At 43.3% G+C, this 27,564-nt stretch overlaps 1 protein-coding gene across 5 annotated transcripts in view; it reads right to left on the reverse strand.

Annotated features, from left to right (window-relative positions):
- The window catches only part of RSU1 (Ras suppressor protein 1), a gene marked incomplete at its 5' end in the record, with an annotated part of 181,639 nt that overhangs the window by 146,210 nt on the left and 7,865 nt on the right, over nucleotides 1-27,564 (reverse strand). For 4 of the 5 annotated variants that reach the window (XR_013967218.1, XR_013967219.1, XM_080810098.1 and 1 more), the window contains one exon: nucleotides 7,884-7,934. Coding sequence is in view for 3 of the 5 variants with exons in the window: in XM_080810098.1 (XP_080666224.1) it covers nucleotides 7,884-7,934 (51 nt within the window). Of the gene's footprint in view, nucleotides 1-7,883; nucleotides 7,935-11,671; nucleotides 11,900-27,564 lie in introns of those variants that run through there. The other variant, XM_080810097.1, reaches the window with a different exon arrangement.

The raw sequence follows: 27,564 nt of genomic DNA on the forward strand, positions 1-27,564 counted from the left end.
GGAGGCAGCAGGGGGAGCTCTTATGCTCGACCCGTGGTGGTCAATTGCTGACCCAACAGTAAGAGATGAACCTTGCACAGGGGTACTTCACTATCCCTGCAGGAGGAAGAAAGGCTTACCTCCACCCCCTGGCAACAGTCCAGCCAATCAGAGACAGTCACAACTTAGCCAATGAAAAGCCACCATACTTCCAGCTCCCAGTTTACTCCAATGGGCTTTTTGTTTATAACAGCATACTTCCCCCTCCTCCATAGAGGAGCTCTCCCTCTCCTTTGTTCCCTGGACTCGCCTGTGGTTTGGCCATAGCTTGCTTTGTCCCATACTGCAATTCTCTGCTATTCCCAAATAAACCCATTTTTGCTGGTAAAATAATGAGCAGTTTTATATTTAAGGCTAGCAATACATATGCATTCCATTCAAGATCCACATTCTTATTTAACGAAATGTTAATTTCAGCAGCTAAAGTAGGTGGAGCTTTTGAACATTTTTTAAAAAGCTATCAAGAGTGAATTTCACATTGCATCGACAGTCACCTTTTTTAAGTTTCATACAAATTTCCAGCTGACCTCTCTAAGAAATAGCACCAGTTTATTCATACCACAAATATACTGCTATCTTTCCCCTACTCCGGGGTTTCTAAATCTGAGTTATATGCACCCCTAAAGAACTCAAAGATAGTTTTCTATAGGATCCACAAAACCTACGTGCATTTTTCTATGGATAAATGACATAGTTTCATATATCACCCCATTCACTTAATGGGGTGACATAGCTTCACCCCCTTAAGAAAGGCTGGTGAGTTACGAAATGTTAAGAACTTCTCTAAAAGAATATATATGTCCCAAGGAACTGCACCTCTTAGAATACCCTCTCCCACCCTCTTCCACAGTACACCCACGTAGGTACGTAGGTACACACACACACACACCACATTATTTAGGAGTAAGAGTCAAGAAATGATTTACATATACATTTCTGCTACTAAATCAATTCTGAGAATTGTATAGTAAACAGTAAAAGAAACACTTTTCAAGACCAGCCTTCCTAGAGAGGCTAGTTATGACTTGGAAAGGGACGGGTTCAAACTGGCTGCACGTCATTTTCTCCACAGCCTGCCACCATTCTGAAATTCTCACAACTAAAGTCATTCCATTTAAAAATATACTGTGGTAGTGCCTGTGTGGCTCAGTGGGTTAAGCGTCAGACTCTTGATTTTCAGCTCAGGTCATGATCTCAGAGTCATGGGATGGAGCCCTGCATCTGACTCCACACAGGGCAAGGCGTCTGCTTAAGATTCTCCCTCTCCCTCTCCCCCTGTCCCTCCCTCCCCCGCCTCTCTCTCCCAGTCTCTAAATAAAAACAGTGATGATGATAATAATGAATAAATAAAAAAATACTGTGGAAGAATTAATACACTACAGTTTAGCTTCCACTTAGCACAGACTCCAAGAACACAGATTCTAGAACAGCTACATTTTGGTTGGTAGCGCTGGACCTGTGGGCTAGAGTCTCAGCTAAGGACACAATACCATCAAGAGACAGCTTCTGGGGCTCCTGGATGGCTCAGTGGGTTAAAGCCTCTGCCTTCACCTCAGGTCATGATCCCAGGGTCCTGGGATCAAGCCCACATCAGGCTCTCTGCTCATCAGGGAGCCTGCTTCCCTTCCTCTCTCTGCCTGCCTCTCTGCCTACTTGTGATCTCTATCAAATAAATAAATAATCTTTAAAAAAAAGAGAGAGAGAGAGACACAGCTTCTCCAACTTCACCCAATGACCTTGGACTCCACTGGATCCAGACTATGGGGTCAACAGATTCTTCCACAAGATGACATAGCAGGTTTACTTACTAAAACCAAAACAACGAACTCCCAACTGCGGGTAAATTTTTTTTTATGGTAACCTAACCACTGGTATCATCTGATAGATGCTGTCGAATTAATAGCTGCCAGACTCAAAAATACTATGTATATAGTTTTTCAAATCCAATCTTTCAAATGGTGGCATAGTAACAAACTGATAAATGTGCACTAATTAAAAAAATAAGCTATTGATCAAAGCCTCTGTATTATAAATACATTTACACTCTTTTAAAATGCAAACAGCAAGTTGTTTTGACATTGTCACAAGATAAATTCATGACACAGAGACGATTTATTTTGCATATTTCCCCTCAGTTTAATTTCATACAAGCCATGCACAGGAACTTTTGCATAAGGCATGACAAATAATCTATGAAAGAAGAACTAGAGACTTTAGAACAGAAAGGTGTTGAACACTGGTGAAGGTCATTCTTATGAGTTGGAACAGTTTATTTTTCTCATACATCTGAACAATCTGTGAGCTCTGTAGAAAGGGGTTTAATTTATCATGCTTTTTAAAAAACTGCTTAATTTTCTTCATTATAATTGGATCTGCATATTTTGGGGATATCATATTCCATGTGCAACATGCTCTTAATTCATTTATAATAACATTTATGGTAAATATCCTATGGATATATATTCATCTACATAAAACTTTAAAACCTTGTATTAACTTCTATATATTTAAAACATTATCTTTGATAAATTATTGAAATTGCCAATAAAGAAAATCCTAGCATTTCTTGTTCCCTGTAATTTCGAATTCATACATGAGCTATAACTAATGAGAAATAGTCTGTTAAAAAAAATAAAACACGTTTTGCCATAAAACTTGGGTTTACTGCCTGACTAGCCATTTCCGATGCATTAAATGACAAGATACGGTCACATTAAGGCCTCAAACTGCAGGCAATACTCCTAAAACCTCAAGAAAAGGTTTTATAGGACAGTTCAAAGTTCAAAGTATAAAACTGAACAATGACACCCAGACACCCACACTTATGAAAGGTTTACACAGAGCAGGCTGTGCAACGTTCACACAGAGCGAGATGATATCCTTCGTATTTTTTGCACAAAATGATGAATGCTTAATCCCAAAATGCATCGGTCACAAAACAAAAAACACGACTATCATCTTCAAGGTGCTAGCAATCTCTGTATGTGGGTTTGGCTGTAAAAATAAAATTGTTTTTAAAATTAAGAAAAGCTTCACATTAAAAAATTGTGCTCAGAAACTGTTTTGTCCACCAACTCAAGTGTAATTCATTTCATAAGGCAGAGCATCCTTCCCTCCACAGTGACATTTAGTAGAAGAATCCATATAAGTCCTCACACAATTTCCCTGAGTTTTACATGGTTATTTTTTAATTAAAATCTGGTTACACGCATACTTATTTTCAGCTTTCTTCCACAGGAATAAAATCTTACATATCCCCAATACAAAATACTACAGAGGGCAATAAAATTCTTCCAGTGTAAAGAAGTAAACTTCCTAACTTGAGAAAAAAGTAGTAATACACTAAAAACTGGCATGTGAGATAGAATGATAATTATAGAAGCAAAAGAGAAAAACAATATATACCCATATAGAGGGATATACCTTCATCATGGCAAACTGCACCACATAAGTAGCAACAGCAACATATCCTACTGGGCAGAGCAGAATAGCCTGCAAAAAATTTAATCTGATAACACAAATTTGGTTTTTCATCTTTTAGCCAAAAGACCCAGGGGAAAAAATACGTATCTCAACAGTGACCTCTAGTGGACAAGCCTTAAAACGACAGTCTTAAAATGAAAGTCTCAAAGACTGAAAACAAGTAGGAAAATATTTACAAAGCCTAACACTCCCAAACGACCATAAAAATCAGGTACGATCTTACGGGGCCAACTGAAAAGACTCAGCAAACACTGGCTTAAAAGGCAGAGTAATCAAAGACAAGCACTGGAGGAGGGGGGCAGACACACAGGAAAAGAGTCTCTGAAATCACCGTTAAGTTCCTGTCTTTCAAAACACTGAGAGCAAGCAAGGCCCTGGGTAGGTCATCTCTGTCTGGCTCTGACTTATCCCAACTCATCACCTGCCAATCCATTAATCAACCTGTATTAACTGAGGGCCGAGGTGACGTTCAACACGCTCTTGGTACTTTCAGAGGTGTGGGATACAGAAGCACTTCAGCCAGGGCTCCGGACCTCCAGGAAATTAGAATGCAATTAATTGCATGAAGAAAACAGTAAATAATTGGGGATCATAAATACATAAATCTAGCTTGAAGTAGAGTAACAGGCGCAGAAGCTGTCACAGCTCTAAGAACAAAAGAAGGGTTTACAGAGAAGTGACACTCGGCCGAGCCATCAGGGTTTCTGGGCGGAAGGAGCATCCATGGGTCATCCTGACACAAGCTGTCCCCATCTGTGGATCCTGAGATGCACCCGAGGGGTTCCGTCCCAGTACATCACCCTTACTATGAAAGGGTCTCCGTGACGAAGAACACCACATGGACATCAATTCCCAGGACACAGGGTAATGCTTCTTTAGAGCACTCAGTCCAGCATGTGTGACATGAGCCCCTGAGTAGGAAACAGAAGTGTGTTGTGGCTGCATCTACTCAGGCCACTATATGAGTTAACCCCAAGAAAGTAAGTCCAGTTTCTACAAAGATGGCTTCATCTCAGGCCAGCTGTTTCCTCCCATGACCTCCCTGCCATCTACTGCTCCCTTCTATCAATCATTACTGCTTTCTGTAGACATTTCCAGGGAAACCACTAGGTGCCCAGTGATAGGTGTTAAGGAAAAAGAAGAAGTAAATGGTCCCCATCTTCAAGAAAGCTTAAGATCTGGAGAGGGTGAGTAAACAAAGCAGCAGGAGGACAAGGACGTGCTGCACTGGTCTTAAGGGTCTATGAACAATAGGAGTTTGGGGAAGAACCATTTCCGGTCTGGCCAGGGCAGCCAGGGGAGCCTGGAGGACAGGAGGAGGGGGCGAGGCGGCGTGGACGGGAGGGAGGAGGCAAGGGAGCACAGGTGCAGAGGCAGGGCTGGCCATGAGGAGAGGGACTGACCAATCCGTCCGCAGCACCTGGGGAGCGGGTGCTGGGGGGGGGGGGTAGATGGGGCAGGTTCTGCTGGTCAGGCAAACCGCAGGGCGAATGGTGTTTCGGAGGGGACAGCCTGGTGGAAGAACCCCATCTTTACTCTGAAAACACTCCTCCTGGGCCAGAGAACACCTCTGCTAGCTTGCCAGCTAGCACCTGCCCGGTTGGAGCAGAAGGGAAGAAGGAAAAGACTGGCCTGCTGCTCTGCCTTCCCTCTAAACACATCCGGGAGATGCGCGCGTCCATGCATCCAGGAGAGCTGTTCCAGGCTGAGCGATCCCCCACCCGGCTCCCAGCCAAGCCCATCCACACAGCCCCCATCCCCACCCCACCCCCGTTTAAATGTAAACAGTGCTGCTGTATTAACGATGAACCCCTAATTTAAGCAACTGTCTTGAAAAACTGGAAATATTTTTTATTAACTCAAATATAGATAGCTTTAAGGATTTCTGTTCACAGAATCTTGGAGGAACTGAAGGACCGCAGGGCCACGTCCGGCTTTGTGTGGCCTCCCTTGTACTACGGTGAGAGGACCCGTCCATGTCCAAACCACCAGCAGGGAAAGGAAGCCCACTCGCTGGCCCCAGGACCTGGATGGCTCAGCAGATCCCAACTCCATTGTCCCCAAATCAAGGTCCCAGTCTGAGCAGGGAGCCATTCATTTCATGAGCACACCAGCGGAAATGTCAGACAACAGCGTAATTGGCAGACTAAGAGAAAAACACAAGTACTTTCTGCAAGACAAAAGAAGGGCTGAGGGGTTTAACTTCTGAGTGCCACTGGTTTTAATGCAGCATTGTCAGCCAGGCCCTATTAAAAACCACAGAAAGTGAAAGACACTGATTACCATACAAAGTGACAAGAGGGTGTGCTCAGCCACTTGCATTTAATGCATATTTATACTTCCATCAAATGGACATATTTACTATAAATACTTGAAAAACCATAGCGAAGTCATTCATTTAAATGCCAGAAAAATAGTAAAAGATGCTAATTTGACCTTAGTGGAACAGATCGAGTGTCACTGACACAACTCACAATGGCTTGAAACAGAATTTACCAAGACGATTAATTAGAGTTTACTGGATTAGGTCAAGAATGTCTCAAATGGAAAAAGAAAAAAAAAGAAACAGGGAAGGAAGAAATTTGAAGTTTGAATCCATTCGCAGCCAACCTCTTTAGTGGCAGACATAATTTAACTCCGTTTTCGTGCCTCTCTAAATTCTTCTTGTACTCTATGCCCGCAGAAAGAAATGGATCCACTGAGCCCTGAGATTTCTATCCTTGTGGTCATGTAAAGAGAAATAAACGACTACTGAAAAATGCGGAAGGTTTTGTTTTTTGTTTTGTTTTTTAACAAGAACAGATCAATTAATGATATAATAGGAATGGAGCATGTCTTGCTTCTTGTTTAAATGGACACTTTTTTCGCTCTGCTGATGATGCAAATCTAACCTCAGGATGCTTGGCAATTAAATATCTGTATGAACTGTGCAACAGCTTCGGGGACTTCTGCTCCCAAAATCTTGGGGAATTGTCTCCCTTTCAGGACAAACTGCAAACCCCCTGTGAGCTGGGATTAAGGTATCAGTGGACAAAAGGATCCTTTGCTGTGAAAACCAGGAAACTGGCAGCTTATTACCTGTTACAAAAATGATGTCATGTGACGTGGAGCCCTCACTCTCAGCTTCTGTGACCATCGTTACTCAAACATGAGGAGCAGGCCACTCTGCCTTGGCCTTACCAATAGGTGCTATTTGCTAAAAATGAACTAAATCTGCCTGTTTTCGGCACACGAGGGGCCCCAACTGCCCTCTTAATTCTCAGTAATCAGTAGCTCTGTGACATAGCCTCGAGTTGTATATAATGCACATATACACATAAATTCACACGACAAATCCCTCAACATGACATTCAGCTCCGTTTCATGGGACTCAGAAAGCGCCCTAACAAATTCTTGCCACGTGATTAGAAAATCATTCAAGTCTGCAGGAAATATGGCAAGCACAAAGAAGTGACAGTCAATTAGGAATGAAAAAGGGGAGTGGCTCCCTGTCATTAAAATCTTTAAAGTCACAGCTCTAAGGATAAAATGGCCCATTATCACTCATATGAGATATTTTCACAAAAACAACTATCTGGGGGCGCCTGGGTGGCTCAGCGGGTTAAAGCCTCTGCCTTCAGCTCAGGTCATGATCTCAGGGTCCTGGGATCAAGACCTGCATCAGGCTCTCTGCTCAGCAGGGGAGCCTGCTTCTTCCTTGTTCTCTGCCTGAGTCTCTGCCTAATTGTGATCTCTGTCAAATAAATAAAATCTTTAAGAAAAAAAAAAAAAACAACTATCTGTTCTCCTGTAGGTGAACCAAGCCATGACACCACCCAGGCCCCAGAGCATTCTTCTTGGGAACCAGACTCAAAAATGTGAAAAATGCAGATGCCAATTTACATAACTTACACAATTTTGTCATTTTCTCATCAGAGAAAAGGAGCAACGGTTAAATATTCTCCTTTTGGGGAGGAAGTACAGAGAAAGCCAAGAACTCTAATATTTTTAATAAGTTTGGTTTTGTTTTTTTTTCCACAAAACACTCATTAATCGCCTGGCAGCTGAGGTCACTTACCAGCCCTGAAAGGAACCATTTCCTGAGAAGCAACATCATGTTCTTCCTTCAGTTTACACACGTGAGGAAAGAATCCTCAAAACAGGGCAAAGTAAAAACAAAAACAAAACCAAAAACACAACAGAGCAAAAGTACATAATACAGGAGAAGATGCCTGTGTATCGTGCTTGTCACCAAAAATGATTTTAGGTTTCCCCAAATAACATCTGTCCTGAGCATTTTTAAAGGAAACAAAAGAATCAGCAGTATCACAATTATCACCTAAAAGTCCGAAACTGTGTAACCAACGGTAAAGTTAACTCACTTGTTAGCTTGTTGTGGCTGAGGACCAGCTGTGTGATGTGGGATAAGGAGACTGCAAAAGAAAAAAAAAAATCACAGTCAGTACATGTATCCAAATTACACCCACTCTCCTACAAGGTAAAGCATTAAATGATTTCCACAAGGTCAAGTGTTAGCACTCACAAAAACAGAAGCAAGGTTTCATGCAACACTGTGAAATGTTACTCCAAATTAAGAAAAGTTATGCAATTAGCACAGCGAGTTAGGGCCAATGAGATTAATGTCACTGGATCGAACACGACAAGGGCCAGTTAGCTCTCTGCCCGCCTGAGTGACCCATCTCCACAGCCCAGGGCGTGGAGAAGCAGGGCACCTCGCCTGTCCCAAAGGGAACATCCTATGCGGACAGAAGGCTCGTGTCCCGGTGAGCAGGGGGCACGTCCCTTCACCTGCGCGCACGGGCCGCCCAGAAACTCTTCTACACGCTCCTGGGGACAAAGAGGAAAAAACTCTCCCCGCAAATTATTTTGGTTGATGTTTCAAAGCACCGGCAGCTTGCTCACGGGTTCCAGACAATCTCGGGGAGGTTGAAACTGAACAAGATCAGACTTGCCGGAAATACAGTTTTTCCCACTATAAAGAGAGAGAGAAAAAAGTCCAAGAGAAAAGCGACCCGCCTTCCATTTTGGGCTCTAAAACTTTGCAGGATGATCAGCATATGCTTTAAACACTATGTTTTAAATATACATTTTATCTAGTAAACAGCTTTAGACATTTCTCCAATATTCTTTCTCTCAGAACGTTATCTTATTAACGCAGCACAGATTTTTCCCTGAGAAGAAGACAAAAACGTTTCGCAAGAAGGGCCTTCATGTTGGACCCCAGCACGCTGGGGAGAAAATGAGTGTTATCACTCCTGATCACAGCTTCTGAATGTGTTTCTTTCCTTTTTTTCCCCCAACCACCACAAAGTTATAGAAAATACAAAATGCAGTAGAGACCTGTCTTCCTGCCCCGAACCTTTTGAGAGCGCACGGCCGGCCTGATGCCACCCAAGCCAGGAACTTCCCGTCACAGGTCATCACCACCTAGTCCTCGGCCCTCACCCCAGTGTCACTGGACGCCCCAAACTCTTCTCTTAGGAAGTGAACAGCCCGGTTCACAATCCCGTCGCGTGCAGCTGCGGGTTCTCTCAGACCACCTCTGCCCGCGTTTGTTTCTCTCTCGCTGCCTTCCACGACCTTGGCCACTGTGAAGCCTGCCTGCAGGCCGAATTACTGCAGATGTGGACCTCCATGCAGATGTGTCAATTCCTTTGTTCCTGGGTAGACTGAGGTAAAGCCTCGTTGGCAGGAAGGTCAAGGAAACGCGGGGTTCTCCTCGATGCGTCCTATCAGAGGGGCACAACCTTGACGACCATCCTCCCTTGATCACTGGCGTCTGCCAGGCTTCTCCACTGAAGTGCTTTCTTTTCCCCTTTGTAATCAACAAGCATTTGGGGGGCGCCTGAGTGGCTCAGTGGGTTAAGCCTCTGCCTTTGGCTTAGGTCATGATCCCAGGGTCCTGGGATGGAGCCCTGCATCAGGCTCTCTGCTCAGCGGGGAGCCTGCTTCCTTTCCTCTCTCTCTGCCTGCCTCTCTGCCTACTTGTGATCTCTGTCTGTCAAATAAATAAATAAAATCTTGAAAAAAAAAATAAGCATTTGGAAAGAAGGGGGCTGAGGAAGGGAGGGTACTGCAGAACCCTATTAATACCCCATGTCGCATGCGGCTCATGACTCCCGACCAGGGCCATCTCCACCCTCACGGTACCGCTTGGCAATGTCTGGCAACGTTTTTGACTCTAACACCCATGGCCACTAAAAACCCCAACTTTCCTCAGAGGCTCCCGCTGTGTCTGTAGGAGACAGCGCGGGTCAGAAGCTGAGGCGTCCCGAGGGGAGGGGGCCTGGGATGCCCCCAAGGCACGAGGCGGCCCCCTCACTCCTCTGCAGGAATCTCCAGAACGAGAAACAGCCTGGTGCTTCTGGAAGGAGAGTCTCACAGAGCAGAGTTTCGGCTCCGCAGGACCATCCAGCCCAAAATGTCAAGACTGTTGCTGTTGAGAAACTGCAGTTTCTGTTTTTCTGTCTGGATGGCCCGTGGTGTCCTACGGCGGTCAGTGCATTACAGTCTCCTTGTCACTCAGGCTGGGGTTCCAAAGCCCGACGGGGCCGGAGGGAGCCCAGCCAAGCTGGCTACAAGCCTTCTGACCGGTCCCCCTGCTCCCTGGGCACTTCACCACTTCCTGGCACTAGATACTCAGGCTCATCTTGTCCTTTTTCTGCCACAGCCCTGAAACCACCATTTCCCTAATGAGCTCTGGTTCCTTTTTGTGGAAACTGGTATTTATAAGACAAAATCTGGGCACCAGATGTGCTCACTGCTATTTGGGGCTCGGTATTCTCAGCTCCTCTCAGTGGACAGAGCTTGAGCACGCACGCGCACACACACACACACGCGCACACACTGATTATGCTGATTTCACTATATTACCGAAAACCCTGAGTTCACAACAGTATCTCCAGCTCCAATACAACATCACCCCGCTCCCTCCAGTTTCTTCCCTCTCTGTATTCGTGATTCCCTTCTCCAACAGTGAGAACTCCGGCTTCCGTCACCTCTGCCCCACTTACTGTGTATCAATAATCCTAATATAAACCGCATGAAGGAGTCCTCCTACAGCCAGACCGACCTCTCTATGCTTATTCGCAGAGGCCCCTGGAAGGTGGGTACGGATTCTTGGTCAAGATCAAGAGGAAGGCTGGCCAGCGACGTGTGACGTCAGCTTAAAGTCGAAGACACCCAGGAAACCCCCAGCGTCAGCTTGTTTACACTGTTTAGGGATGTGTAGATGGATGGCTGTCACCTGGCTATGGGGCTCGTGATCCGTGGGGCATGCGAGCCACTGCTGGACATGTCTGCCCAGGCTATCCCGAAACTCAGATTCCTCACATGTCTTGATGGTTCCTCATGTGGAGAGCCAACATGTCCTTAGCAATAAAGAAACGACTCTGGGGAACAGCCTCACTGAGCTTCTGAGGCCCCTGAGGCTCACCCAGGCTTCCTCACACCTGCTAAGCCAGATCCTGTGCCTTTAATTACCCCGTGAGTAGGTTCTGTGGAAGCGGAGTCCTTTCAACTCTCCAACTTCAGAATCGATGCAGTAACCGATCTCCCCCATACTCCTCCCTCCTGCGGGACCCCTTCACGCTCTGCTCAGACTCCCCTGCTCACCCGCCCGTCCACAGCAACACCCTCCTTGCCCTGCTTGGGCTGGAACCTCACAGGCCAGGCTCCCCAACCTGCACAGATGCTCAACGCACCCCCCTTGGGTCCTCACCCCCCCATTCTAGGCCACCAGTGCTCCCGACCCTGACCACCTCTCTCTTTCTGTCTTACTCACTGGCCTTGGGACTGAACCATTAGGGAAGGGGAAGCACAAGTCAATGGGGAAAGAGAAAAGAATTTTTGTGGTTTTCAAAAGTCAAAATGGCCTCTTCTCACAGGACATTTAAAATTTTAAACACTGCAGAAGATCTTGCATGCTTTTATTTTAAGAGCTAGGATTCCTTGTCCACCAATTAAGCGTTTCTCTCTCTCTGAAGTACACAGTCTGAGATGGGGGAAAAAATATCTCAAAGAGATACCCTCCTACCACAGCAGATAAAAAAGACTCACAGATGTACTGGTTAAGATCACGTTCACCATCATGTGAGAACAAGCCACAAGCTAACCAGGGTGCACACATGGGGATCTGTCTCTCACTTACACACAGGAGATCCAGAGGTTCCTGGTATCTTGCTGCTCAACCATCTCCAACAAGTGGCTCCCACCTCGTGCCACAGGATGGCTGCCTGAGCTTTGCCATTGTGTCTGCATTCCCCCTCAGAAGACAAATAAAACAGCACTTCCTCCTTTGGGATACTTCCAAGAAACTGCATGTGGTATTTCCACTTGCGATCAATTAATCACCATCTTCCAATCCAGTGAGGTCTAGCTGCAAGGGAGGCAAGGAAACAGAATCTATATTCCAGGTGACAAAGGGCCAGCTAAAAAGGAGGGTTTTACTACCAACACAGATGGGACAAGCTGAAAGTGGCAGACAATTAGCAGCCTTATACACTAGCACACCACTCCCTATGAGTGTCAGAGAAATCAGCCCCGATCACAAAAGAAAATGTCTTAAGTTTTCCTAAGATACCACAACTCATTAGAAGAAAAAATTTTTTGTTCTTTCTCCCAGCTACCATTCACAATGGAAGACTTAATTAGGGAAAAGCTGCTTCTTTTCCACCATTTCCACGAGTCCTTTCTCCAAGCATTTCCACGTGTCCTTTCTCCAAGCATCTGGCAGGAGAAAAAGTGACCAAGTTTCAAAGTTCTTTTTCTGTGTTAGTAAAGGGAAATGCAGTTGTTGCCTCACCCAATAAGACCAGGAGAATGCATTTTTCTTCCTCACTATTGTTATGGAGCTACATGTTAAAGTAGGTGAGAGGGAGAAAAAAATTGGAGCAGTAAAGAAAAAGTTAATAAAAGATCTCTGAGAAAATATTTAGGGCAACAAAGGACTCCAGGCTTGGTCTGCGGGGAGGGCAGTTAAGTTGGACAGAATCAAAATCAGAGTCAATCACAAAGCCTGGTACAGGGGAAGACTGAGTTGGGACAAATGTATTTATACAACACGCCACTCCCCTCCACTTGGCAATGGTGAGTTCATTGTGAGTCTTGTATGGAAACCGTGCTGTTAAAAAAAGAAGGGAGAAAGTGTCTACCAAAATAGAATGGATTATTTGAAAGCACAGAAGCTGCCATGGTCAAACATGTTGGGAAAATGGAAGCAGGCTGTACCCGCTGACCTGCCTTGCGGACCTGAATCGCACACTGGGAGATCATCCACCATGTGAATAACATATTTCCAAGAATGAGCAGCACCAGAAGCTGTCAGGAATGAGCATCAGAACAGTGAGAACAAACTGTTATTAAAATTCCTCAAGCAATATTAAACTGTGCTTTGCGTAGGCATTTTCAAAGGAGAATACATTTCAGAAATCGACCAAGTAACTAAGAAGTGTGTTGACATACACAGTTAAAGGTTACAGCGCCTTGGCTATCCTTCTGCCTCCAGCCTTTAGAAATGGTCTTTGGGTGAACACGGTTTCAGGCCAAAATGATCAGTGGGAAATCACATTGCTGGAAAGGAGGTATTTGTGAAGGAAGGAGGGAGAGGGTGAGATGGTCTGGCACCATAACACATAATTTCTGACTGATTGTTCTCTAGCCAAGAAGGGAATCAGCAGGAAAATCCTCAGAAAGGAACTGGCCAGTTCAATAATTTCATGGGCACTCACCACACTCAGAATGCCAAGAGGCTCTACCTTGGAAATTCTCTAAGAAGGACTATCTACCGTATATCCTGGGGAGCCTGGGAAAGTCTTGGATTGTGCGAACTGTCCTCAAAACTGTCCTGGTTTGGATGAAAACTACACAGTCATTCAATTTAGGCAACAGAGAACATAGACCCAAATGCTCAAATGCAATATATGAAAGGAATGTGGACACAGGAGTATTCTACCAGAATGGACAGTGGGTAGCTCAGGAGATGTTACTTATTATGGGATGACATATCCAAAAATGCCTTAGCACTGAGGGCTCACCATGCACAGTTGCTGGACCCATACAGGACGTGGAAACAGGGGGTTATGGAAAAAATTCCAGGCTTCCCTGAGAAACAGATGGAAAACACACAAAGTACAGGACTGGAAGGAGCGGCCGGTATTCTAATGGAATAAATCCAGAAAACTCGAAGGACTAACTAAATATTCCTACAAAAAGAATCATAATTTCTAGATAACACATGGAAGCAGATATTATTTAAAATCAGCTTGGTCTCTTCCTTCTTTTCGGCATAAAATGGGCAGCATAAGAAAAAAAAAAAAAGGCATGATGAGATCCACGGCACCTAAGATGACATTATAGATTTGTTTTCAAAATAACCTAACATATCACAATGATGGGGCACACTGGAAATTGTCTCTACCATCCCGTTTGGCAAATGAGAGCAAATGCTTCCCCTGGTAGCACTCAGAGGAGGTTAAAAAAAAAAAAAAAAGGTACTAGCTTTGCAGAATGACATTTCCATCCAGAGGGGAAAAACACAGCCAGAGTGAATGAGGAATGAGGCCTGAAAACATGCCACATGGTGTGGGACTTGAAGGTGTCTGTAATCTTGCCATCGGTTGGAACTGGCCATCTCTAAGACCAAAGGAAGGATGAGGTGACTGGTCACAGAAACTGGACTGTAACTTCCAGCTCATCTCACAGACGGAGACCCAAAGGGAAGCAGAGAAAAACACTGCTATCAGCCAAAGGCAAATGGTTTGCCCCTTTCAGACAGTTCTTGTGGTAGCAAAGATTGCCGTGTTAGAAGAACCACCATACTTCTGGATGTTCAAAGAGGGCTGCCTGGTTTGGTAACTCCAGGGGCATGATTCAAATTCTGGGCAACGACAGATTCCATCACAAACAGTACCCTCTACTAATTCAGTTCCTCCCAAACTTGTAGGCCAGAAAGTAGAATTGATTTGAATTTGAAATATAGGATGGTTCAAATGGTTTTTCCACTCTGGCTCCCCCAGTAGGCTAGCAACAGCCACCGCCCTAAATAACCCTGATTTGGAGACTCCACAGGGATGTGGAAGCCGGCCAGATGTCAGCATCCGAAGGCAAAGCTGACCAATTTGGGTTCTACGTCTCCACGACGCATGATTAAAATGCCTGCCTGTGTCGCACGGCTGAAATTATTTCACCCCTGGTAGTAAGACACAGATTCAGATCTTCTTAAATATGCGGCTTTTGCCAATATATCAAAGTGAAGACAGAAAATAAAATGTTCGATACCAAGATATAATACAAATATCATATTCATCAACACACCCAGAATCATAAAAACATTTTTCTTTTGAATACTGTTCATAACTTAAAACTTAAATAAAACCATGATATGAAAGCTTTCCTTTACTTCCCAACTAATTATTGCAGTGAGTTGAAAACTCTGTAGCGGTGAGTTTTCTAAATCAGTTATTTGACCGAATTATACTATTTGCAGATAAAGGTTCTAACAACCATAATTAACTGCTCTTTCCTTCAACAGAAAGCGATTTAATATATGGGACAGCAAAAAAAACCTGGGATACCTCTTTTGATACCTGCTCTTTTGAGCAGAGAAGTCGTGTGTGCTGAGAAGCCCCAGGAGCTGGTCCCTGACGAGGTGCCTTGTGCTCCCCAGGAGGTTAAGTCCAAAGATACCAGACTCAAGCCACTGTGTTATGAAAAACGTGGAGCCCGCATGATTCCTGTTCAAACACATCACTTCACAGTCTCTCCCTCAGGAAAAAAGACAAAGAAAAATTATATTTCTGAAGATGCCCAGGAGAATGAGAGAGAAAAACGCAGCAAGCCCCGGATGGCACGCGGTCATTAATTGCTCCCGAGGTGTGAGCGGGATGCGATTAACAAATGCTTCATCCGTTAGGTCTGTTTTGCAAGACGGAACGTGGGCATTGTGACAGGGATGGAATATGAGTGAGACACACCTGCTGCCCTCAGCGAGATTACTCTGAAATAATAAGGGGATGCAATTCAACACCATGACACGCTGCAGACTCTAAGTGCCACAAAGGAGAGACAATGACTTCAAAGGCCTGTGAAAGGGGAGATGCCTGATAGGTTTTTCAGGCCCCATCAAATCTTCAAGGTCCAGACTCAATTTTATTCTTTATCCACCTACCTACCCATCTTCCTTCGTTTTGCTTATTTGTACTAGTTTTTCTAGCATAAACTATGTTATTTGTGTAACACAAAAAAGGGTATTTTTAGGAGTCAGTTAGGGAATCCTAGCAATCAAAACACATAAGCCCCTTGATGAGGGAGCGGGAGGCTGGCTGAGGACAAAGCAAAAGCTGGCACCTTGCACCCCCTCTCCATCCGCTCCCCTCGGTGATGTGTGTGGCATTCCTCAGGTACCCCTGACTGCCAAAACAAATAGTTAACTCACAATCCTGCAAGACAGGAGTCTCCCTTGGTTTACAAATGTCCTAGAGATCTATAAACAAAGAAGTTACATTATCAATAGCACAAATTCCAGAGGCAAATGACTCAGTTCTTCAAGCCTTAATGTCACCCTCCCCTCCATAAACAAAACTGAAGGAGGCTGGGGTAGAAGGAAATGTAAGTGAAGATAAGTTTCTCACTAACAGAGACAGCTTGATAGCAGGATTATGACATTCCACCAGGAATCTCCCAACCATCTTGATGTTAATGGCTTGCCAAAAGACAACATTGATCAAGCCTCTGGTATCCCTGCGCCTTGGAAGCCTCCTTTAGCATATGAAAGCTCCGTTGAAACCTCCCTTTCTCTCACCTTCCCCCAACCGCAGGGTACCTAACCTGCCATCCCTCACAACCCGGGGCAGCAGCTCTTCCTGCCCACGGGTCCTGTCCCCGTGCTTTAATAAACCACCATTTTGCACCAAAGATGTCTCAAGAATTCTTTCTTGGTCATCGGCTCCGGACCTCAGCCCACCGAACCTCACCCAGGTTCTAGAACTTCATCACCCTCACTTTATAGACAAGGAAACTGTGGCCCAGAGAGGTGAAGTGGTTGTTCTCAAGTTCCAGAGAGGACCAGAATCAGAACTGAGACTACAACAGAGTCTTCCAGATTCCAGCCTGAGATGCTTTTTTCCGAACTAGGAAAATTACACCCACACCTGGACGGGGCATGCTTTTCACTATCTTGCAAGACGGTGGAAATTCTCATAATAATAAAAAGTACGGAAAACTCCATTCTATCTTGAAGAAAATATGACAGTTACATAAATTGACTCAAAGCAAAGAATGCCCAGATTCAAGCAGTGTGAGATCCAGATCCTAATCCCATGAGATCCTGAGAAAATCACCGGAATTTTCTAGCACACACAATTTCTCATCTTGATAATAAAAGGCTGAATTAAATTATTTGATTCTGTGAAACAAAAGAGAAAAGGTAATAATGAACTAGTATTTATGTAATGCCTACTACATAAATGTGCTATGCGCAGCACTTTATAGCCCCTCACTAGAAGCAAACTTGTTAAAACAAGGGAACAACAACAAAAACTAATGTTTACCCAATGCTTAGAACGTGGCTGGCACGATACTAGGAACTTTGCCACTTCATCCATTCCTCACAGTGATCCTACATAGTAGTACTATCATCCACCACCTCCCCCCCCCCAATTCTAGATCAGAAAAAAGGGGCACAGGTGGGTTAAGTTGGTACAGACAAGCCTTTAAAAGTTGTTTCCGGACTAAAATCTGATTAATTCTCGCTCTGGTTTTTACTGGCCAAATAAAGCAAACACATGTCAACAAACAGCCAACTGTACAACATTTTCAGACATCCAAAAGATAAAAAAGAGGCTTAGTCCATAGGTTCATTTTTTAGCAAAATGAAGAATGGCCAAAATCAACAACACAAGAAACAACAGCTGTTGGCAAGGGTGTGAAAAAACAGCAACAGCCGTACACTGTTGGTCAGCTTTTAGGCTCTGTTCGAACTTAAACCACCATCAACTTAAAACACACGCAGCGTATACACAGGGTGTTACAGAGAGATCTCCTGGTAACCACAAACCAAAACCTCTACAAGGTACACAAATAAATAGAAAAGAATATAAACGTAGCACTAAAGAAAGTCATCAACTCACAAAGGAGAGGAATAAGGAAATAAAGGAACAGAACTACAAAACCAACCAGGAAACAATGAAACAAAATGGCATTAAGTACGTACCTATCAGAAAGTACTTTAAATATAAAAAGACTAAATGCTCCAGTCAAAAGACAAAGAGACTGCATGGATTAAAAAAAAAAGAAAGAAAGAAAGAAAGAAAAATGACCCACTGATATGCTGTCTACAAAAGACTCATTTACGACCTAAAGACATGCAGAGACTGAAAGGGATAGAAAAAGATATTCCATTCAAATGGAAATGCAAAGAAAAGCATGGGTAGTAATACTTAAACAAAACAGACTCTAAAACAAAGACTGCAGCAAGACACAAAGTAGGGCATTACATAATGAGAAAGGGATGAATCCAACAAGAGAATATAACAACCCTATATATCTAGGCACCCAACATGGCAGGTTCTAATACATAAAGCAAATATTAACAGACATAAAGGGGGAAACTGACAGCAATAATAGTAGGGGACTTTAACACCCTACTTGTGGAGGCCAAGAAAACTTAAGGCCATCCCACCTCAGGTTTAGCCTGAGGATAAGTACAGCCATCTCAGACCCCTGTGCCCAAGGGCTGAACTTTCCCCTACTTTACTTTAGTTCCAGGAAGCCCCACCCTGCTTTAGTTCCAGAGACCCCCACCCTGCTTTAGTAAGCCCCACCCTGCTTTAGTTCCAGAGACCCCCACCCTGCTTTAATAACAGGAACCCATAAATACCCCTGTCTTAACTAAGCTCAGGGTCCAAGTCCCTACTCGGCTGTGTCGGGTATACTTGGGCCCAAGCTTAAGCTTGTCGAATAAACCCTCATGTGACTGCATGGTCTCTCGGATGCGACAACTCAGGTACAACATACTTACATCAGTGGATAGAATATCTAGATAGAAATCAGCAAGGACACAGTGGCCTTCCAGAACACATTGGATCAAGATAGACTTACCAGATATGTACGGAATAATCCATCCAAAAACAGGAGAATGAATACATGTTCAAGTGCACATGGTACAGTCTCCAGGACAGATCACATGTTAGGCGACAAAACAAGTCTCAATAAATATAAGAAAAGTGAAATTGTATCAAGCATCCTTTCAAACCACAACAGTATAAAACTAGAAATCAATTACAAGAAAAGCGGAAAAAGCCAAACACAGGGAGGCTAAACAAGTTATGAAACAAGCAACTGGTCAACAAAGATATCAAAAAGGAAATCCAAAAATACCTTGACACAAATGAAAATGGAAACATTCCAAAATCTATGGAACATAGCAAAAGCATTTCAAACAGGGAAGCTTGCAGTAACACAGATGTATCTCAAAAAACAAGAAAAATATCAAACAATCTAACCTTACACTGAAAAGAAAGAAAAACAAGCAAAGCCCAAAGTTAGTGGAAGGAAGAAAATAAGGATCAGAGTGGAAATAAAGGAAATAGGAACCAAAAAAATAGAAAAGATGAGTAAAACAAAAACCTGGCTTTTTGAAAAGATTTAAAAAACTGATAAGCCTTTAGCCAGAGTCACCGAGAAAAAAGAGAGGGCCCAAATAAAATCTGAAATGAAAGAGAAGTTACAACGAACACCACAGAAATACAAAGGATTATAAAAATCTACTATTAACTAATTTACGCTAACAATTAGTCAACCTAGAAGAAACGGATAGATTCCTAGAAATATACAATCTTCAAAGACCGAATTAAAAAGAAATAGAAAGTCTAAACAGACCAATAACTAGTAACAAAATTGTACCGGTAATCAAAAATTCCCAAAAACAAAAGTCCAGGATCAAACAGCTTCACAGGTAAATTCTACCAAACATTTAAAGAGTTAGTACCTATCCTTCTCAAACTATTCCAAAAAACTGAAATAAAGAAATGCTTGCAAATTCATTTTACAAAGCCAGTATTACTGAAACCAAACCAATGATGCTACGGAAAAAGAAAAACACTAGCCAATAACCTTGATGAACACAGATATAAAACCTCAATCATGTGTTACCAAACCAAATTCAAAATACAGTAAATGGATCATACACCATGATCAAGTGAGATTTATTCCAGACATGCAAGGATGGTTCAGTATTTGCAAATTAATTGATACACATTAAACCAAAGGATAAAAATCCTATCATCTCGAAAGACAAAGAAAAACCATTTACCAAACTTCAATGTCCATTCATGATAAAGACTCAACAAAATGGAAACAGAGGCAACATATTTCAACATAATAAAGACTATATATGACAAACCCACAGATAACATCATACTCAATGGTGACAATCTGAAAGCTTTTCATCTAAGATCTCGAGCAAGACAAGGATCCCACTCCTACCACTTTTATTTAACACAGTATGGAGGTCCCAGTCACAGAAATCGTGCAAGAAAAAAAATAAAAGGCATATAAATTTGGTGAAGAAAAAGTAAAACTGTCGCTACTTGCAGATGACATAACATAAACAGAGAGCTCTAAAGACCACCAAAAAATTCAGAATAAATTCAGTAATTTTGCAGGATACAAAATTAATATACCCAAATCTGTTGTATTTCTATACACCAATAATGATTAGAAGATTAGAAATCTTAAAAACAATTCCATTTATAAAATTGCACCAAACAGAATTCCTAGAAATAAATTTAACCAAAAAGCTGAACGATCTGTACCTGAACGCTGTAAGACAGTGGTGAAATAAATGGAAAGATATACCACGCTCATGCACTGGAAGAATATTGTTAAAATGCCCATTCCACCCACAGTAACCTACGGATTCAACGCACTCCCTATGAAAGCAGAATGGCACTTAAAAAGAACTAAAACAAAGAATCCAAAAATGTGTATGGAGCCACAGAAGACTCCAAAAAGCCAAAGCAATCATGAAAAGGAGGAACAATGCTGGAGCCATCATCCTCCCAGATCTCACACTACACTACAAGCCATAGTGATCAAAACGGAATGGCACTGGCACAAAAAGAGACACAAAAGGCAACAAAACAGAATAGGAAAGCTGAGAAATAAACCTATGTTTATATGGTCAAGTAATTTACAATGAAGTAGACAAGAATATACAATATTTCAATAAATGGTGTTGGGAAAAACTGAAAAACTCCAGGCAATAAACAAACTGAACCACTTTCTTACACCACATAAAAAATAGACTCAAAATGGATTAAAGACCTAAACGTAAGACATGGAAGCATAAAACCCCTCAAATAAAACACAACTTCTGAATCTGTCTCCTCAGGCAAGGACAACAAAAGGAAAAATAAACTATTGGGACTACATCAGACTAAAAGGCTTTTGCAAAAAGAAGGAAGCCATCAATAAAACAAAAAGGTAAGCTACTGAATGGGAGAAGATAGCTGTAAATGATAAAGCCAATAAGGAGTTAAGATCCAAAATATATAAAGAACTCACAAAACTCAACACTAAAAACAAACTCTCTGTGAGGCACCTGGGTGGCTTAGCGGGTTAAGCTTCTGCCTTCAGCTCAGATCATGATCCTGGGATCGATCCTGGGATCAAGCCCCGCATCCGGCTCTCTGCTCAGCAGGGAGCCTGCTTCCCTTCCTCTCTCTCTGCCTGCCTCTGCCTACTTGTGATCTCTGTCAAATAAATAAATAAAATCTTTAAAAAAAAAATAAGAAAAGAAAAAGAAAAAAATAGGGAACCATATTATGAGAGTTTTGATAGTTATATCTGCTTTCCAGCTAGCATATAAAGAACTTGGAACTCATCACTCCCATCCTCACCACAAGAAAAGCTTTGATTAAACACACAAGCAACCCTCCTTGGATCCACTAGAGAACTGAGGGCACAGGGCAAACCACCATAATGGAAAACCGTAGAGACAGGTGGTGGAGAATCACAGCTTCCCAGCAGCAGGAACTAGAGCCAGCAACTGGTAGGAACGCTTACGGGGGAGCTGACTCATTTCTGGGGAGTGAGCTATCAAATATTTGAGAGAGAAAACTCCTGGGGACCCAGGCTCTAGGAGCCCCACCAGGTTCTCAGGGTGAAAAATCAATGAGAAAAATCCCTGGTTGCTTCTTGAGGAGGAAGGGAATATATAACAACCCTGAAGTGAGACCAAAGCATTTTGTTCTCCTAAAAAAAAGAAGAAATGGTCTACTGGACCCCAGCCAACATGGGAGAAGAAAATACCTAACACCAGTCTCCTCTCACCTTCCTATTTCACCTAAGGAAAGAATGGTGCTGAAAAGCACTTTGGAAGGTCACAGCCCAGGTGCCCAAGCTTACTAACAGAATTTTAGAAAATTTCTCCCCTCCCCACACCTCTTCAATAGGGTTCCCACGTGGTAACAAGATGATAACTGAAAATCTAAAATGATCAGACACTACTAAGAAGGCGTCTCTAGGAAACCCAAAGACTACAGGAAAGACAAAAAGAATAATGGAGGAAGGGGCGCCTGGGTGGCTCAGTGGGTTAAGCCTCTGCCTTCAGCTCAGGTCATGATCTCAGGGTCCTGGGATCAAGGCCTTTGCTCAGCAGGGAGCCTGCTCCCCACCCCCCCGCCTGCCTCTCTGCCTACTTGTTATCTCTCTCTCTCTCTCTGTCAAATAAATAAATAAAATCTTAAAAAAAAAAAAAAAAGAAAAGAATTATGGAGGAAATTCTAGCCTATGAATCCTATACACACAGCAAGCAAACCTCACAGTAATGGCCTTTTTACCTCAGTTTCTTTTCCCTAAGGCATCATGTCTGGCTTTCAACAACATCACAAGGCATGCTAAGAGGCAAAAACATAGTCTAAACAGACAAGGTGAGCAACAGAGTCAGACTCAGACTCAGACAGGACAGAGTTGGAGTTATCAGAATGGGGATAAAAGAGAACTCGAATTGATATGTGAAGGCTTTAGTGGAAAAGTAGCCAACATGCAAGAACACAACACATAATGTAAGCAGAAAGAAGGCAACTCTAAGAATCAAAAGGAAATGTCAGAAATCCAAACAGATCTGAGAAAGGTCTTTGATGAGCTTATCACCAGATGGACACAGTCATGTGAGCTTGAAGATAAGTCAATATAAACTTGACAAACTGAAAAACAAAGAGAAAAAAGAATTAAAATAATGAAACAGAATATCCAAAAACTATGGGACAACTACTGAAGGTGTAATATACACATAATGGGAATACCAGAGGCAAAAAAAAAAGAGAGAGAGAGAAAGGAATAGAAGAAATAACCTCAAGCTCTAATGGCTGAGAATTTTTCAAATTTAGATAGACCCAAACCACCAAACCAACAGACCCATCTCAAATATTTACCAGAAATTAAGGACAGGATAATTACCTATAGGATAATTACCAAAAAATCTACACCTAGGTGTATCATATTCAAACTGAAGAAAACCAAAGACAAAGAGTAAATATTTAAAGACTCCGGAGAGGAAAAAAAGACAAAACACTACCTATATATGAATAGAACAAAAACTTCTCTTCAGAAACCATGGCCTTCTCTTCAGAAACCATGCATGGAAGAATAGAATAGAGTGAAACACTTAAGTGTTGAATCAATGAACCCACCAACCACCAAGTCTATATCAGCAAAATTATCCCTGACTCTCTCATACTAAGAAAAATTGAGAGAAACTACTGCCAATGGACTTGCCATGAGAAAAAATATTAAAAGAAGTTCTTCAGGGGGCAACTTAGTGACTCAGTCAGTTAAGTGTCCTACTCTTGGTTCTGACTCAGGTAATGATCTTGTGGTCATGAGGTCAAGGCCGGCATCATGCTGAGTGTAGAGCTTGCTTAAGATTCTCTCTCTCCCTCTGCCCCTCCCCCCATCCACTGCCTGTCTCTCAAAAAAGAGAGAGGAGGGGCATCTGGGTGGCTCAGTCAGTTGGGCATCTGCCTTCGGTTCGGATCATGGTCCCAGGGTCCTGGAATCGAACCCCTCATCAGGCTCCCTGCTCAGTGGGGAGCCTGTTTCTCCCTCTCCCTCTGTCTGCCACTGTGCCTACTTGTGCTCTCTGTATCTCTGTCAAATAAATCAATAAAACCTTAAAAAAAAAAAAAAGAGAGAGAGAGAGAGAAAGGAAGGAAGGGAGGGAGGGAGCGAGGTCAAAGAACATTAAAGGGGAGGAGAGGGAGGGAGGAAAAAGCTACAGCACAGGGAATATAGTAGGTGATACCGTAATACTGGTGTTCTCTGGTGACAGATGGTAGCCACATTTGTGGTGAGCCCAGCGTAAGGAATATAGAAGTTCCATCACGATGTTGTACACCTGAAGCTACTATAACATTGTGTGTCAACTATACTCAAAAAAAAAAAAAAAAAAATCTAAAACAAAAAGATATGAGCCGTCAAGAAAAGACACAGAAGAACCTTAAATGCACATCGGAAAGTGGAAGATGACTTTCTGTGAAGATGACACACTATAGCATTTCAACTGCATGGCATTCTGGAAGAAACAAAACTAGAGACAATTTCAGTGGTTGCCTGGGGTTCGCAGGGAGGTAATGAGGGACAGAGAGAAAACCAAGTGGAGGGCAGGGGCTATTTAGGGCAGTAAAGCCATCCTGTATGACGTTACGCATTTGTTAAAACCCAGGGAATGTCAACGCGGGGGAAACCGTGGACTACAGTTAATAATAATTTCTGGACACTGGTCCATCCATTTTAATAGATCACCACACTTATGTCAGATGTTAATGACAGGGGAAACTGCTTTAAAAAATAAAGTCCGATAAAAACAAAAATGGGAGGGGAGAGTATAAACACAAACCAACGCTTTTCAGCGAGGGTCTTAGTACAGACAATTGTGTGTAACAGACCAAATCAGAACTCCGAGCCATTCTAGTTCTCTCATTTGTGTCCCTGAGAATCAGGATTCTCAGCATGGGAGACAGGCCACAGACATGTAACGTGGAAGAAGAAACAGCCCTGTAGTCCTGTATCTGCCTCGGAACTCTTTAGGTATTTTTATCTTTAAAAACATGATATTCTTAGCCCTGTCCCTTTAAAAAGTCCTAAAAAACACGAATGGCCCAGCAGTGAGGAGTGCCCCTGGAGCCCAGATCAGGGCTAAGATACTTCCTACTAAGACAGACAGACAAACAGAAATAGGTTTTTAGAGGACTGGCCGACTCTACGTCTGGGGCTGGAATTTAGACCCGTCGGGAACAGCCTGCTACTGCAGACAGCAAGGACGCTGTCAGAGACCGTCTTTCAAATGGAAAGACCACGTCAAGTGGACGGGAGAACCAACTAGAAGGGGCTCCCACAGGCCAAAAATTAACAAGAGGAGTCTCAACAGTGACGGCCCAGCTGTGGTGTGCAAGGAGGCAAACTCAGTGGTTTACACAAAACTGGTGGCACCTGTTTCCACACTCAGAGCTTCTTTAATCAGTCAGGGGTGGCCTAAGTACTAGGACGTTCAGAAGTTCCGTAGGTGCGTCTAACTTGCTGCCAAGTTGGCAAGCTAGTGGTACAGAAGGTACTGACCAACCACAAGGTACTTCTCAGAGACAGGCCTGAGGTACGAACAAGCCTTCTGGGAAGAGGCAACATACACAACAAGCGCCTGGCCTGCCAGCACGGGCCGCGAGAGCTCATCGTGCATTCACAACATTCACCCTCTGCCTGTTGCAGAAGTTTCGAGAGTCTGGCCTGTTTGGATGATTCTTGCCCTCCATTTTTACACGCATGTAAGAGCACATTCCAGACCGAACAATTCCATTCCTGGGTCCATAACCTACAGGAATGACCATGTGTGTTCACCCAAAGACCTGGGTTCGGAGGTTCAAAGCAGCACCGTTCACAGCCGCCCTCATGTGGAATGACCCCCAGGTCCGGCAACAGTGGAGAGAAGGGATGATCTGGATGGAAAGCCAACTTTACAGCACGCATGAACCTCACGTGATGCTAAGCTAGAGAATGGACACTCAAGGGTGTGCGCAAATAACCCGCTTTTATTTAATGATGTACAAAAAAGAGGCAAAACTATGCTTTCCAGAGTCAGGACAGTGTTCATCCTGGGGGGGATAATGAAGGGGAGGGGCAAGGCTTCCAGCGCTGCTGATCATGTTGTTTCTTGGTTTAAAAATGTGTCACGCTGTATTGCGTGACACAGGCACTGATCCAAACGAATGCTTCCATAAAGTGTTTCTGAAGTGGATTTTTTTTAAGTATGTGTAAGTGTTTGAGGAAGAAGGTTCCTGTTTCCCTGGCCCAATCAACATGAGCACGGGCAGGTCAGCATCCCCGAAAGCATTCCTACGTCAATACAGAATTATCAGCCCACAGGCAGCAGGTACCATGGCTTCTAGAACAAGACTGGACTGTCAGTAGTCACTCGGTATACACTTGCTAAATGAGCAGTTTCATCTTTGTACGTACACGTGCCTGTCAATGGTGGTGTCAATGGTGGTGACATGAGGCCACACAGCATAACCTAAGAACACAGTTTCTAAGGTCTGACTGCCTGGGTCCAAACCCTGGCTCCATTTCTTCTTAGCTGTGTGACTGGAAGCAAGTTAACTCTGGTTCTGCTATAAACCAGACGATGAGGATGACGAAGACAACCGTAACAAAACTGTGGTTTTAAAAGAATCCATTAAAGGGGCACCTGGGTGGCTCAGTTAAGTATCTGACTCTGGCTCAGGTCAGGATCCCAGAGTCCTGGGATCGGGCCTGGTGCTGGGATCCATGCTCAGCGGGAAGTCGGTTTGAGATTCTCTCCCTTTCCTGCTGCCCTTACCCTGTGTGCACATCTCGCTCGCACTCCCTCACAAAAATAAATAAATCTTAACAACAACAACAACAACAAATCCATAAGGAGAACTTAGTACAATAACCTGGCACATGATATGCAATGTGTCTGTGTGTATCTGTGTATTAATATACTATGTATATACAGCATATTTTAATATTACCAATTATTTTTTAAAGCTTCTAGGAAAGAATGCCCAATTGGAAGGATACAAATATATAATAGGTTAAACAGGTATCTTCCTCATAACCTGAGGGCTTAAATACTTAGAGCTCTGAAAAAAAAATCACTTTATGAGCGTTCGCAAAACAATCATCTGTACGCTGTGACTGCAGAGCATGTTACCAGTCTCTGGTCTGAGAGGCCAAGACGCCTTCCTAGTCACCTGGTGTGATGTGTGCCTTTCATTGGACTCAGTTTAGCTGTAAAACTGTAAACTATTCTCAGTCCAGAGAAATAATTAACAGATATGAAGAGAAATACAGTAAATGAAAAGGTTCTTCATGAAGTACAGGCAGATAATTCAAGTTAACACTTCATGCAATTCAGGTTTATTCCAAGAACCAGTATTTTCCCAACAGAATCTCTCCAGCACCATACTTCAGTGTTTTAAGCTAAAGTTCTAGTTGAGGGTAGAAAAAACAAATTCCTACACAGTAGAAAAAGATCTCACATCTTTTCATTAAATTCAGTTAAAATTAATGGTTTTTTCAGAAAACCATAAGGAAAGGGGGAGGGTCACATGGACAGATAAAAGAGTAAGTTGCTTCTAATGTTTTCTTCAACCATTAAAGTTCTGCAGTAGCCTGATAAAACTATGTTTCCAAGCCGGCAGGGCTGGCCGGGTGACGCGTTTTATTTGCCTAGTGCAGTGTTTTTAAAGAATTCTCAAACTGAAGGCCTTGAGGTCAGGCCTGTGGCCCCAGTCAGCCCCCCAAATCACCAGTCTTTCACATCCGAGGCAGCCCCTGTCGCACTTCAGGGGTGCAAACAACACGGCACAGTGTATGGAACAGAAGTGTCGCCACAGTTCAGTGTGAACTCCTGACCCTGCCGCTACCCCTGTGATGCTGGGGCTCTACAGAACTTTCTGCTTCCCCACCCTGTAAACTAGGGACAACTCACATGTGCCCTGAAGGGTGATGTTATAAACGCATAAG

Source organism: Martes martes (assembly GCF_963455335.1).
Source record: "Martes martes genome assembly, chromosome: 8".
Classification (NCBI taxonomy): Eukaryota; Metazoa; Chordata; class Mammalia; order Carnivora; family Mustelidae; genus Martes; species Martes martes.